The following is a 13,092-nucleotide window of genomic DNA, read 5'->3' as shown; positions in this document are numbered from 1 at the left end:
GGCGCTAACGAATTTTATGTATTTTGTACTTAAGAGAACTGAACGAAGAAATAATGCCCGACAAATGTTTTAAACCGTAGCGGATTCACGGTAGCTATACCTAGCTGAAATATTTTGTCATTTGTTAAATGTGTTTTATTTTATGTTATCTCATTTTTATGTAAGAAGTTGAATAAAAATATGCAATCATAATTGAACAATGTATATAACGTTTTTTTGTCCCTACATGTTATCCCTATAAATAACTACACTCTTGTTTTTCTTATAGACGTTTCGTAATTTTATTCATTTATTGCCACCTCAGTATACATCTGTTAAATATAAAGTGAATTACTTCAATATTACATATATTAATTAAATCAAATATAGACCTACGTTTTTTGATATGCTTTATATTGCAATGCAGATTAAATTAAAAAATTTTTTCTCCTCCAATATATAACGTCAATAATTAAAATTATAACATCAAACGTTTTTTGATATACAAACGTTCGTTTGACATACAAACGTATTCACTTAGTTTTACTTTGCTAGACATGATGTGTTTATACCATATTGACAGTAAATTATTGTATTACTTATTTGATGTTATAATTTTAATTATTGACGTTATATATTGGAGGAGAAAAAATTTTTTAATTTAATCTGCATTGCAATATAAAGCATATTAAAAAACGTAGGTCTATATTTGATTTAATTAATATATGTAATATTGAAGTAATTCACTTTATATTTAACAGATGTATACTGAGGTGGCAACAAATGAATAAAATTGCGAAACGTCTATAAGAAAAACAAGAGTGTAGTTATTTATAGGGACAACTCCTATGATCAAGAAAATTGAAATAAAATTATAGAATTATTAGTTACAACCACAGATTACTGCATCCCAGCCAGAGATGATTGCTTCCAAAATAATGTTAAAACAATTTTTTGAAAATATTAAAGCCATTTTGACAATTGTTAAAAATGGTACAGAAATGTTTCCGTAGCGTGCAAACGGCCACCTTTGTTTAAAGCCAAATGGTACTATAATGTTGCTGAATACAGCTTTCCGAATGTTATCACAATAATACTATAATATATTTGACAACCTTTTGGCAAGATATAGGCAACCTTTTAAAAATATTATTTCAGCCAACAGAAATGTTGCGGAAACATTTCTACAATATTTTAACAACATTTTTGGAAACGTTTATATGTCATCAAAACATTGACCAAATAAATTCCCTCTGGTCAGTACTCAAAATTTTTTATAGTAAGCTAAATGTATTTATTTTAATAAATATTTTAATGACGTTCGGACAACATTCCAAAAGTGTCATCAAAATATTGCAGAAATGTTTCCACAATAGTTTCGTTGAATAAAATAAATTCTTTATAATATTTTAGAATCGTTGCTCAATGTTTTAAATTCGGACAAAATAAGTGCATTCGTCGAAAATCAATTTGGGTGAAATTTTTCTCCATAATCGCGTTTTTACGACTCTACTGAATAATAAACCTCAATTTGCCAGCAGCGAATCTGGTCAGTATTTGTTTATCAATATTTTAATAATATTAATAATGTTTTTTTTTAAACAAATGCATGTTTCAAACTCCATTAGAATTTTTTTTCTCCTAAACTACATTCTTAATTGGAATTTTCCTAAGAATAAAAATGTTTTAAAATCAAATAAATAATATTCTCAAATTTTTTCAGAACCTTTCGATGCGATTTTTTAATTTGCAATTTCGTGACTTCGAAAATTCAAAACTTTCTTCGGACGATTCTTCAAAAATTCTAAAGTATTTCTTGACTGATTCTAAGATATTTTTGTTCTTAGAAAATTTTAATAAGAGTCTATAGTTTTCCAGAAAAAAATTTGTGAAGGTACAGAAAAAAATGTTTCATTTCGGCCACCATTTTGTTTAAACAAAAAATTTTCAAGTTCGGAAAACCTTACTTATTTTTAGTTCAAATATCAAGGCCGCAATCTAAAGAGGTTTCAGACATATTAAAAAATGTTAAGAAAATAATTTTTTGACTTTCTTTAAATCAACTTTTCTATTAAATGAAATGCCATATTTGTACTTGAAACATTGTATTTCCATTTGATTCTGATAAAGCAACAACATTTTTCATAACTGTAAATATAACTGCGGAAAATGTAGGTGAATGATGAATTAAATTACAAAACCAATATTGAATACTGCATGATTTTCAGTACTTATAACTTGATGAAAAGGAGCCCAACTCAGAATAACTTGTTCTTGTTGATGTTCAATCATGCCGTTATCGTTAATTTTCAACATGCTAAGTATCTATATTAATTCTGAGTGATGATTTCTCAAAATTTTAAACGTATCTAGATCTGCATAAAAAGGAACATGTGGTTTGCTGTTGGTGATTACAAAGTTTTCTAGGGTGTTGCCGTGTAAAAAATCTGAACTAATATCTTTTATGTTATCGTTTGAAGTAAGATTTATAACACGTAGAGAGTCGGATAAACGAGGTTGATATAATACCATAGCAGTGACATGTCTCTTTTTTTCCCGTTTAATGTTTCTTCTATGAAATCATTATTATCTATAGCGCCGTGTAAAAATAATGATGAATTTTTTATAATATTACTTGGATTTGTAATAACATTATGATATTGTTCATAGACAATTTTTTAAATTAATTTGTCACATTGTCTTTTCTACGAAAAGCCATATTTTTAATAATCAAAAACGATTCGGATTTTGGTTTTATTGTAGTTATTTCGTTAAGTTACACTTTTGCAAATAATAAATGGCAAACTAATCACCTCCAACTTCCTTTTCTTAACAAAAGTAACCTAGTCAGATATATTGTAGCATAATATTAAAAATAGTAATATTTTAATATTAACATAATATTAACATAATATTAACCTAATAATATTAAAAATAGTAATAATTTAATATTTACATAATATTAACCTAGTCAGATATATTGCACTCGAAATATTAAAATAAATTCGCAAAATACACATTACACAATAAAAATACGTTTTCAAAATGGTCTTGACGACCGAATCGTCTGTCTTGAACGATAAGAACTCTAAAACTAATAATGTTTTGTTTTTTCATACGCCGATTTTCAAAATAAAAGTTTTGCAGTATTCGCCTGTCATAATATATGCAATGAACTTTTCTTCGAATATATGCTTTAAACTCATGCTAAAAGATCAGTTTTATGAAACAAAATTAAATTGAATTTATAGTTTTTATTAGTTAAGAGATAAATTAGTAGATTAGTTAAATGCATGTGATACTAAGTCTTGTAGTTGTAGAAATGATAACCTACAATGTGTACCTTTATGTAAATGTAACATAGATGAATGTAAGAACATATTATTTTTGTTTTTAGTAGTATATTTGTTTCTCAACCTTAAGTTACTTTTTATTTTCATTGTTTATATAATGCAATATTGTTTTTTTTAATAAAATTGTAGTGAATGAAATACACTTACTTGTTAATATATAAATTAACAAAACTTACTTCTATTATGATGCTACAGTCCGGAGAAGCAGTCGATTGAGCACTCGAGCTACGTAGCTTATAAATGCTCTAAATGTTTATTATGCGCTACATATTTATTGCCAAAAATGGGGTTTGTCGTTGAGTTTTTAATTTTCTTTTTTTTTAGACATTGTAGATGAAGGTTGCAAGTTTAGATATAGGTTATTTGCCATTTTAAAATAGTTTGTTTTTCACGCTGATCAATGGTTTCAAACATCGCAAACTTGAAATCTTTTTGATTTTCAATAATTTTTTACTCGAAAACTATAAACTTTAGGCGAAAATGAATAAGAACCTTTTTTATTCCAAATGATTTATTTAATTGAAAAATATTATTTTCTTGACTAAAAAATAGGTATTAATCATTTGTTTCAAAAAATTAATTTAAACAAACACTGACCAGGTTAGCCGCCGGCAAACTGAGATTTATTGTTCAGTTGAGTTTAAAAAATACGATTATCGCCAATTTTGCCCAGACTATTTTGGTAACATTTTTGAAACAATTCTAGCTTACTGGGATATTGACTCATAGCAAAACGACTGCTTTTTATTCCTTGAAAAATTTAGTTTTTTTCTTAAAATGTTATAGTGTTCACAAGCATTCTAAATAATTTTGTAATTACTTGAATATTGAAAATGTTAAAAATACGGTTTCAAAAAATGATGCAAACTGTCAAATATTTAGTGCGTAATGTCGAATTTGACATGTTCAACTAGTGACATTCAAGTAAACATCCAATTATTAATCAATTATTAATCAATTATTAATCATTTATTAATCATTTATTAATCAAACGAGCTTAACTCTGTACAGAAGAAATATTAATAATATGCACTTTTAGAAGAGCCAAAAAGTCAGCCCCAGAGGCGCAGCAGTCAAAGGAAACGATGTCATGGCACATACAGCAGTGATGTGTCGATCATGCAAACAAATTACCAACAGTTTAAATATACTCAATCCGACGTCAATCGTGACATCGTAATAAATGTAAAATATCGTGGATCGTAAACGAACTCTTTGGAAGCAGTTGCAAGCTCTTTTGATGCCGGCACTGAACAGGAACGATAGCGAGCTCGTGAGCGCCATCACGAATTGCATATTAGCACTATCATAATCATGACCATGTAGAATACGACGTACATTAGTTACATGTTTCCGATCGGTCGATTCTCGACAAATCTAAAGATAAATTGAACAACAGCGTTTTACATGTAGCTGTAGAATATGGATTGACGAGGGTAGTTAATATTTTGCTTAGAAAGCGCGCAAGAGTTGACGTCAATGCCTTTTGCAGTCGAACCGACATGAACACCATTTACTGATGTATCCGGATAATAATGAACATAAAATTTTCTTCAGTTTTCAATAGTTTTCTCTGAAATTCAACATGTATTTTGGTTTATTTTATAAAAGTTTTCTTGAATCTGTATATCGACTTAGAGATCTTAATATTCATTAGTAAAATTATCCAACCAGTTTAGTGAAGTTAATATTTGTAGAAGCAGAGTTGAATTACAAATCTTGAAGGCGTGAAGCTACAACATCCATAACCTTGAGGATAAATAAGGCTAACTCAAATAGCACTCTAATTGTCCTGAAGGAAAGAGAACGTAGAATAGGATTGATATTCACAATAATGGATTTTATGAATTCAATATGCTATGTTAGAAAAGTTAAGCGTGTGAGCAATATTGCTTATAACGACCCTTATAACTCCTTCACTTTGTAACTTCAAATTATCACAAAAAACAAATGATGATGGGGAATGGCGGGTAATCTTGAGTTGACCCGAGTACATGGACCGTCTAGTGTAATTAGATAGATCATGTCTTCATTTTCGATTCGATAGATAAGTATTGTAATGATGATAAGTTTACTAGATGAGCGTGTCAAATCCAGCAATGAGTCATCTAGCGGCAGCCGATAAAAATAGAATAGAGTGTGTAATTCAGATAAATAGTTCATGTCAAACCACTAGATGGCTTCTTGCTGGGTTTCATGCAATCATCTAGTAATATAAAATTATCACTTACAATATTTAATACATAGTTCTTTTTATACAAGTGTTATTACTACACGTGGTTTATTACTAATAACTATTACCTAGTGTTATTACTACAAGTAGTTTATAGCCTTATGGTTGATAACCGAAGAGAAAAAGTTTGCGTAGTATCAGGTTGATCCACACTTCCACAATTGTAGGTGCCATTTAGAAGATTCCCCTCCTCGGATAAAAAAAATAATACAAGCGTTCTCGGGCATCTGGAGTATATACGTGGGTGGATCAATAAGTCCTTAAAAAAATATAGAAAAACAATTTATTTAAGCAGATTTTTTATTTTTTAACATAATCTTTTTTCAGCTCGATACACTTTTCCAGACGTCCTTCAAGTTTTTTTAAACCATCAGAAAAAATAATTTTGGAAGTTGCTCAAAATAGCCATTTGTTTGTGTTATAACCTCCTCGTTCGAGATGAATCGCTGTCCGGCAAGCCCTTTTTTTAGGTTTGGGAATAAAAAAGTCACTACGGGCCAAATCTGGTGAATACGGTGGATGGTCTACTAATTCGAACTTCAATTCCTTAATTTTAGCCATTGAAACTGAGCAAGCATAAGACAAATTGCTAAAAGTTGTAAAGAAATAACTAATGTACACGTTCGTTGCATAATTTCCATTTGTCGACAAAGGGCATACAGTGCCATTTTATTTCACAAATTTCCAAAAAATAAACTAAAAATGAACTGGACAAAACTTTGTAAAGTAGATAAATAATTATCACTTTTCTTAATTGCATTATAAAGTTGTAGGTGTGATGAATTTAACCCTTTGCGGCACATTTTTCTAAAAAATCGTCATTTTCGTGCACTTTTCAGCCATTTTTTAAAAAATGGCGACTAAAAATCGATAATTTGATATAGTTATACATTCATTAACATATTAGAAGGATAAAATATTAAAAATCCCCGTGAGCAACGATTTATTAGAGCCCTTCATACATGAAAATCTCATTTCAAAAAGGTAGTAAGTATACTTACCACTATGTCGCAAAGGGTTAAAACTGCTTCGTCTTTGACATATGACCTTACACCGGAGCCAATGAAAGTCATTACTTATGTTCAAAATTTTTGTATTACTTTCATCAAGAAGACTTGTCATTTCATTACTTGCACTTTTTGAGCTTCTATTTACATTATTATTTATTTTGAATGCCATTTTTTATACTGACATATGTCACAATACATAGAGACAGCTAATTTGTTTCTGTCTCCGTAACTTGCGTTCATCGTCACCAAATAGCGCTTCAAACCCTATTACCTTGTGAATAAATGGTGATAGGTTTTCGACGAGTATTTTGCGCATGCACGATGTGCGTGACTCGGCTGCGCCTCGTGCGGTAAAACAGAGCACATCGTGTTTACACGAAGCACCTTACTTTTAGACAGTCGTGTGGTTCTGTGTCGCCTGTTGAGGCCGCACGGTCATGAGAACTACCTGAGTTCCCATTTCAATCTCACTTTTAAATTTTGATTTATACTATAAGGACTTATAATTAAATTTTAGAAAGTGAAAGCGTCGTCTATAATTGCAGAAAGCGTCTGCGTCGCTTTCTCCTCGTGGACGCCCTCAAACGGCTATATAAGGGCTGCGTTCCCTTAGCCAGTCCAGTCTAGTTTTGTACTTCAAACTACATTAAAGTGTACATTAAAGTGCCTGTCAAATCCATAGTGAGTTTATAGTGTTATTACCTCAACCTCTTCCCTGATTCCTCCGGTCGCGTCACGAAAAATTCCACGATACGACAAACGATGGAGTTATTTCCTGGATCGGTGGAAAATATTTTGATGATGGCAGTTAAATTGAATGAAATAGAAATTGTAAGAGAAACGATTAATAATAATGATCGTTTACCGTTGGTAGAGAATGGTACATTATTATGGGTAGCTGTAAGTAAATGTAATAGTGAAATAGCGAAGATACTAGTACAAGCAGGTGCTGATGTGAACGTAAAAACGGTAAGCAGAGGGTTGAGTCTTTTGCATTTCCTTGCTGTAAAGGAATATCCAGATATCGATTTGGCTGTATTTTTGATGGATAATGGAGCTGAGATCAATGCTGTTAACAACCATAACACGACTGTCCTTGATTGGGCCATATATTTTGGAAAGACTGCTATGGTCGAGGAACTTTTGAATAGGGGAGCTCGAGTTACAAATATTACTTTGACTGCGATTACCAATTGCCACAAACCAACTGAATTGATACCATTAATCATTAATGATCCCGATGTGGAAACGAGAGACAACCGTGCAATTGCTATATTTTTATTCCTCATGCTGCAACCAATTATAAAATATGAAATTCTCCGGATGATGATAAATCTAGGCATACCTTTGAACCGAAAAACCGAATCAGGACACTCTCTTCTTCAAATTGCAGTGAAAATGAGAGACTTTGATTTGGTAAGTGATTTGTTTTAATATTTGTTTTTTAGAACATTTTATGGTCCTGAGTATTACAAATAGTGCCTGTAAAAATTTTATATAACAAGTTGAATAAAATATCATTTTACCTTTACAGATAACATTTCTACTGGATCATGGTGCGGACGTCAATTTACGAACCGACAAAAGTTTTTATCCGTTGATTATTGCGATATCGCTAAGAGATATTGTGATCACCAAGGTACTTATCAAGTACGGCGCTAATATTCACGAGAACTGCACTAACCACGGCAGTCGTCCTATACACTTTGCTTGCTCGAATTTATCAGACGAAATCATAACATTACTGCTGAAACTTGGAGTTGATATATCTGTCACAACGAATAAAGGCTGGACTTCCTTATCTCTAATGTCATGTGAAGACAACTATTTAAATCAGTCTGTGCTAGTCGTCATTAAACATATTGCTTTATTGATGTGTCAAGGTATTACAGTTTCTGAACTAGACTTGCAGATTATTTGTGATAAACCTATAGCTCATATTGCTTTTGAAAATTGTATGGACGAATTAGTATTCATGCAACATTATATAATTTATGGTAATATTACACAATTTTGTATCATAAGTTATTCTGTGGAACAATTGTCGATGTTAGTGAGAAACAATGATTTCATCAGAAATTATAGTCAGAATCAAGAACTAAGGAGAATTCAGTTTCCATTTTACAACAGAGATATGGAAATTAGATTTAGAATTGCTGAAATGAGAAACAATATTATAAGTTCCAAAGAAAAATTTGTAGATCAAATTTTTCATAATATTCTTCCTTTAGTTATTCTCAAAATAATTGCATATTACTTGTGTCTCGACAAAATCCAAAATTTGGAAAGAAATTTTTATCTTTCTTGAGAAAAATATTGTGCGGTTATTATTCTTTTTTATGTACTGACGTCGTCTATTATATTTCGAAAGACAGATTACTTTGCAGAGTATAGATTCTTAACTAATAAATATTAACTAATTGTATTTAGTATAATTATTTACTGTACGTTTATTTGAAAAATTAGTCAAACAGCAATGTTATTCTCAAAATATTTAGTTGGTTTATGATAATGGGTACAATTATCAAGCTGCAGTAAGATTAACATAATAAAATATTGCACTAAGATTAGCGTAACAAGCATACAAGTCAGAACTCCGTTTGCAACGATTAAGTTTGAATTTTTGACTGTGGCAGAATGTCTTAACTCTTATAGTCAACATGGCAAAAATTTCACAACAGTGATCTTGAAACTATTCCCGTAAAACGTGAAACTGATAAAACATAGGAAAACTATTTAAAAGAGTTAGTGAATATAAAAAAAATAAAATCTTAAACGACTTATCACTATTCTTTTAGGCAAAAAGTGCAAGTCAACTATCAATATTGGTGAAAAATTAAGAATTCATCAGTAATTTTAACAGTAAATTTAAATAAATTAAGTTTAAAACTGCATAGAAAAGACAAAAGTATCGTGTTTTACCAAACGATCTACTTCTGAGCTTATTATATTTTTTACCAACCAGACAAGATAGAATATTGTTTGTATTTAGACGAATAAAATAAACTTAAAATAAATTATCATTTGCATTTCTACTGAATAAATCATAATTATAAAAGTAACTATTATTATTGACATATTGTGTCATAAAATAAAGTTTTTATAACTTACAGGTAAATAAAATTAATTTAGTAATGATTTTAGAAAAAAACATTTTATTTCTTCAATTAAAAGCATGAAGAAAAATATTATAAAATATATTTATTTGTTTAATAATATTAGATTTTTAGCAAGTGTACTGAAATCTTTATTTTCAGGTTTTTTTAGCAAGTATGGATTTAAAACTCAAACATATTAACAATGTATAAAGAAATTACCATCGATTTATTTAAAAATCACTTGTTCATAAATATCACTAAATCAGATAAATTAGGGTGTAAATAAAGAATGATATTCCTTACGGCTGATTGGCTTTTACTAATTCTTTCAACTAATCCAATTTCCTACTGTGTTCTGTTCATTCCTTTGATATTCTGCCTTTATACGTGGACTGTGTCTAGACGTATTTCAGTTAGTTCGGTCTCGATACTTGACTGCGAAATACTTAAAGCACGCAGTGAGTTTCTTTATTCGACGTTCAAAAATTTGAATTTGTAAGTAAAATAACCCGATGACTCACTTATAAATTGTGGATCGCGTATTTTTTCGAATGTTAATTATACCATGTATATTTCCATGTAATCCATGTTGAAATAATTATTACTGTTGGTTTTCAGTGAAATGGCGATTTACGAAACGCTGCAAAAATACATTTCTGACTTCATCGATTCCATGTACACTATTTCAATCACAGCAGGCGAGATTCAATTGCAATCGAATATGAAAAGTCTACGCGAGGCACTCCGAGATGACAAAATCGATACATCGACCGTGGGCCGATTCTATTTATCAAACTGCTTATGGTTCGCTGTGCTGGACCAAGACACAGCGGCGGTACGGAAACTGATAAAGCACAATCCTGATCTTAATTTTACAAGATCCGATATCAATATGTTGTGGATGTCGATAATTCGCCGTAACAGAGATATTGCAAAAATATTAATTGAAGAAGGTGCCGATGTGAACGTAAGCATAGCCACAGATGGACCAAGCTTTTTACACTATTTGGCTACAATGGATGATGAGAAAAATAGTTTAGAATTGGCTAAAATGATGATTGAGAGAAACGCGGATGTTAATGCTTACATGGGTAAATTCAGTGTTCTTGAAACTGCGGTGATACACGGGGCTGTGCCTTTTGTCGAAGAATTGCTTCAACATGGTGCACACTTTCAGGAGAGTTTTCTTGTTCTTGAGGCTGCTCGGAGTTCCAAATCGTCTGAGTTACTGCCGATTATTGTTAACAGTATTCATGACCCTGATGATCAGCTTCAGCTAGTCGTCGGTATTCTACTTCATTTGATTGAAAAAGGTGATAACAATGTGATCGAAATAAAGGCTTTATTGAGGCTCGATTTGCCTATCTTGGATTTGGATGTTAGTGGTTGGACAATTCTCCGTTTTGCTGTGTATTACAAAAACATTAAAGCGGTAAGATAAAGTAACGAAGGTAGACGCTCGTAGAAGAGCAGATCAATATATATATATATATATATATATATATATATATATATATATATATATATAGGAAATTTAATTTTTAATTAGCGAATGAAAAGTAATTTTTTCAAAGTACTATTACAAGATTGAACAAAATATAGGCGTACCAGTGCATCTTTGATTCTTTGCTTCCTAAGAGATATAAGACATATCTTTTAGAATCAAAAAAGAGATTAGACAAGTGAGCCATTTCTAGAAATACGAAGAGAATCTTCCATTGTAACATTTAAATTTCTTAAAGAGGAACGAGTATAGATTTATTTGTTTACGATATTTTTAATTTGTGATCTTTACATTTTTACGATTCCAGTTTTTTAAATTTCTTTTTCAATAAGCTTTACAAAATAATTAATAAAACTAACAAGCATTAGATATAAAAGTGCAGGTATAACCAAAAAGAAGGTAGTCGATGAGCTACCGCAGCATTCGACGTGAAAGTTCAGCAGTCTGTCTTTGTTTTATTCTCGTGCGACGTCTTACAATTAACGTTCAAACAATTCACTTCGAATACACACTATGTACTTTCGTTACAGGTACTACTATTATTGAGCCACAGTGTTGAGGCGAACGAAAAGATGGGCGAACAGCCACTACTTTGGCCAGAGTCTAATGTGACTTTGAACGCGGCTCATAAATTGGTTATCAAACATCTTGCTACTTTGGTTTTCAACAAAATTGATATTCATGAGAGCGATTTAGATAAGATAAATGACTGTCCGAGAAGGTCGGCTTATTACCAAAAATGCTTGAATCGCTTATATCATAAACAATGATATTTTTAACGATATGACATAATCATGCAAATTTTGTGTAAACGTAATAATCGAGGTGAATGTGTATCTATATTAATATAGGTAATTACAAGGGTTAACGACTTTTTTTATGAAAATGGAAAGAATAAAAACTTTAGTAGTTTTTTCATTGACTAAGTGAAAGTTTGTTATCGGAATTTCGTATTATTTTAATAATGATACAATTACAATTTTGAACTTTTTCGATCTATTTGTCATTCAAATAAGTATTTGTTTCATTGTATAAATTTTCAAAATATAGCTCGGTATCCTAATAGAGATTAGTTTTTGCAGTCCAAAAATCTCGCTATTTTGAGCTAAAATGTTGTAAATATGTTTATTATTATAAGAAAATTTGGTAAAATATCTTGTACTGGTTTGTTTACTGAAGAACTATATAGTTTAATAATAATTTAATATACAAACAGAATTAAAACCGTTAAAACTTTTTGTATAATAAAAAAACTTATTATCTTATTTCGTTTTTTTATCGCCAAAATCGTTTCAAATAAAATTTAAACTCATTTAATGCTTATAGGACAGTGAATTTTTTTAAAATTCTCTTCAAAATATCGTTACACTCCCCATCTTATTTTTTCAAATGCTACGATAAACGTCATATTGGAGTATCAGAATAAAAAATTAATGGTTAGTATCTTTTAAGCTTCATTGTGAGAGCAAGAAGAGAAGAATGAGAGAAAGAGAGATAAGGAGGGGGCGGAGTGCGAGAGGGAGGAAGAGCAACAGAGCTTACATTCCAGTCATTCTAGTATACGAATCTGTATTTTACCCAAACAGTGTGTTTGCTTTTGTTGCTTTTCTTGCGGAATTGAAGGTATACATCATGGTAAAAATAACGTTGGACTTATATATTTCCATTTACTTATATCTTTTTTCTAACAATCGTACCGAGGTGAACCTTGCAGCATGAGATTTCAGAGAAAAAATTATACATAGATCAATATATAGTAAAATTGATTTAATGTTTTTAATAAAAATATATTGCTTTATTTGCAAGAATGTTAAAAAATATAAAAGATCGTATGTTTGAAAATTTTAATTGCTTAGTTAATTGTTTACGAAATACAGGGGCATAAAGTTTCCATTGTAACATCTGTATAGGTATA

At 30.4% G+C, this 13,092-nt stretch overlaps 2 protein-coding genes across 2 annotated transcripts; both read left to right on the top strand.

The window, feature by feature from the left end:
* Nucleotides 1-7,122: 7,122 nt before the first annotated feature.
* Nucleotides 7,123-9,604, top strand: LOC131665400 (putative ankyrin repeat protein RF_0381). Its single transcript, XM_058937274.1, has 2 exons — nt 7,123-7,991; nt 8,110-9,604. The coding sequence occupies exons 1-2, from the start codon at nt 7,338-7,340 to the stop codon at nt 8,881-8,883; spliced, it is 1,428 nt and encodes a 475-aa protein (XP_058793257.1). The 5' UTR covers nt 7,123-7,337; the 3' UTR covers nt 8,884-9,604.
* A 452-nt stretch (nt 9,605-10,056) lies between these two features.
* On the top strand, nt 10,057-12,427 carry LOC131665401 (putative ankyrin repeat protein RF_0381). Its single transcript, XM_058937275.1, has 3 exons — nt 10,057-10,168; nt 10,292-11,105; nt 11,708-12,427. The coding sequence occupies exons 2-3, from the start codon at nt 10,296-10,298 to the stop codon at nt 11,945-11,947; spliced, it is 1,050 nt and encodes a 349-aa protein (XP_058793258.1). The 5' UTR covers nt 10,057-10,168; nt 10,292-10,295; the 3' UTR covers nt 11,948-12,427.
* Nucleotides 12,428-13,092: the final 665 nt, after the last annotated feature.

This window comes from Phymastichus coffea, unplaced genomic scaffold (genome assembly GCF_024137745.1).
Source record: "Phymastichus coffea isolate CEN01 unplaced genomic scaffold, Cenicafe_Pcof_1.1 PCOF00050, whole genome shotgun sequence".
Classification (NCBI taxonomy): domain Eukaryota; kingdom Metazoa; phylum Arthropoda; class Insecta; order Hymenoptera; family Eulophidae; genus Phymastichus; species Phymastichus coffea.
The sequence above is the reverse complement of the archived record's forward strand: the minus strand, read 5'-3'. Positions and strand labels throughout refer to the sequence as shown.

Coding starts and splice junctions, on each gene's coding strand:
- LOC131665400 (XM_058937274.1), top strand. CDS start 7,338: ATGGAGTTATTTCCTGGATCGGTGGAAAATATTTTGATGATGGCAGTT. Junction 7,992..8,109: donor AAATGAGAGACTTTGATTTG/GTAAGTGATTTG, acceptor TTACCTTTACAG/ATAACATTTCTACTGGATCA.
- LOC131665401 (XM_058937275.1), top strand. CDS start 10,296: ATGGCGATTTACGAAACGCTGCAAAAATACATTTCTGACTTCATCGAT. Junction 11,106..11,707: donor ATTACAAAAACATTAAAGCG/GTAAGATAAAGT, acceptor CTTTCGTTACAG/GTACTACTATTATTGAGCCA.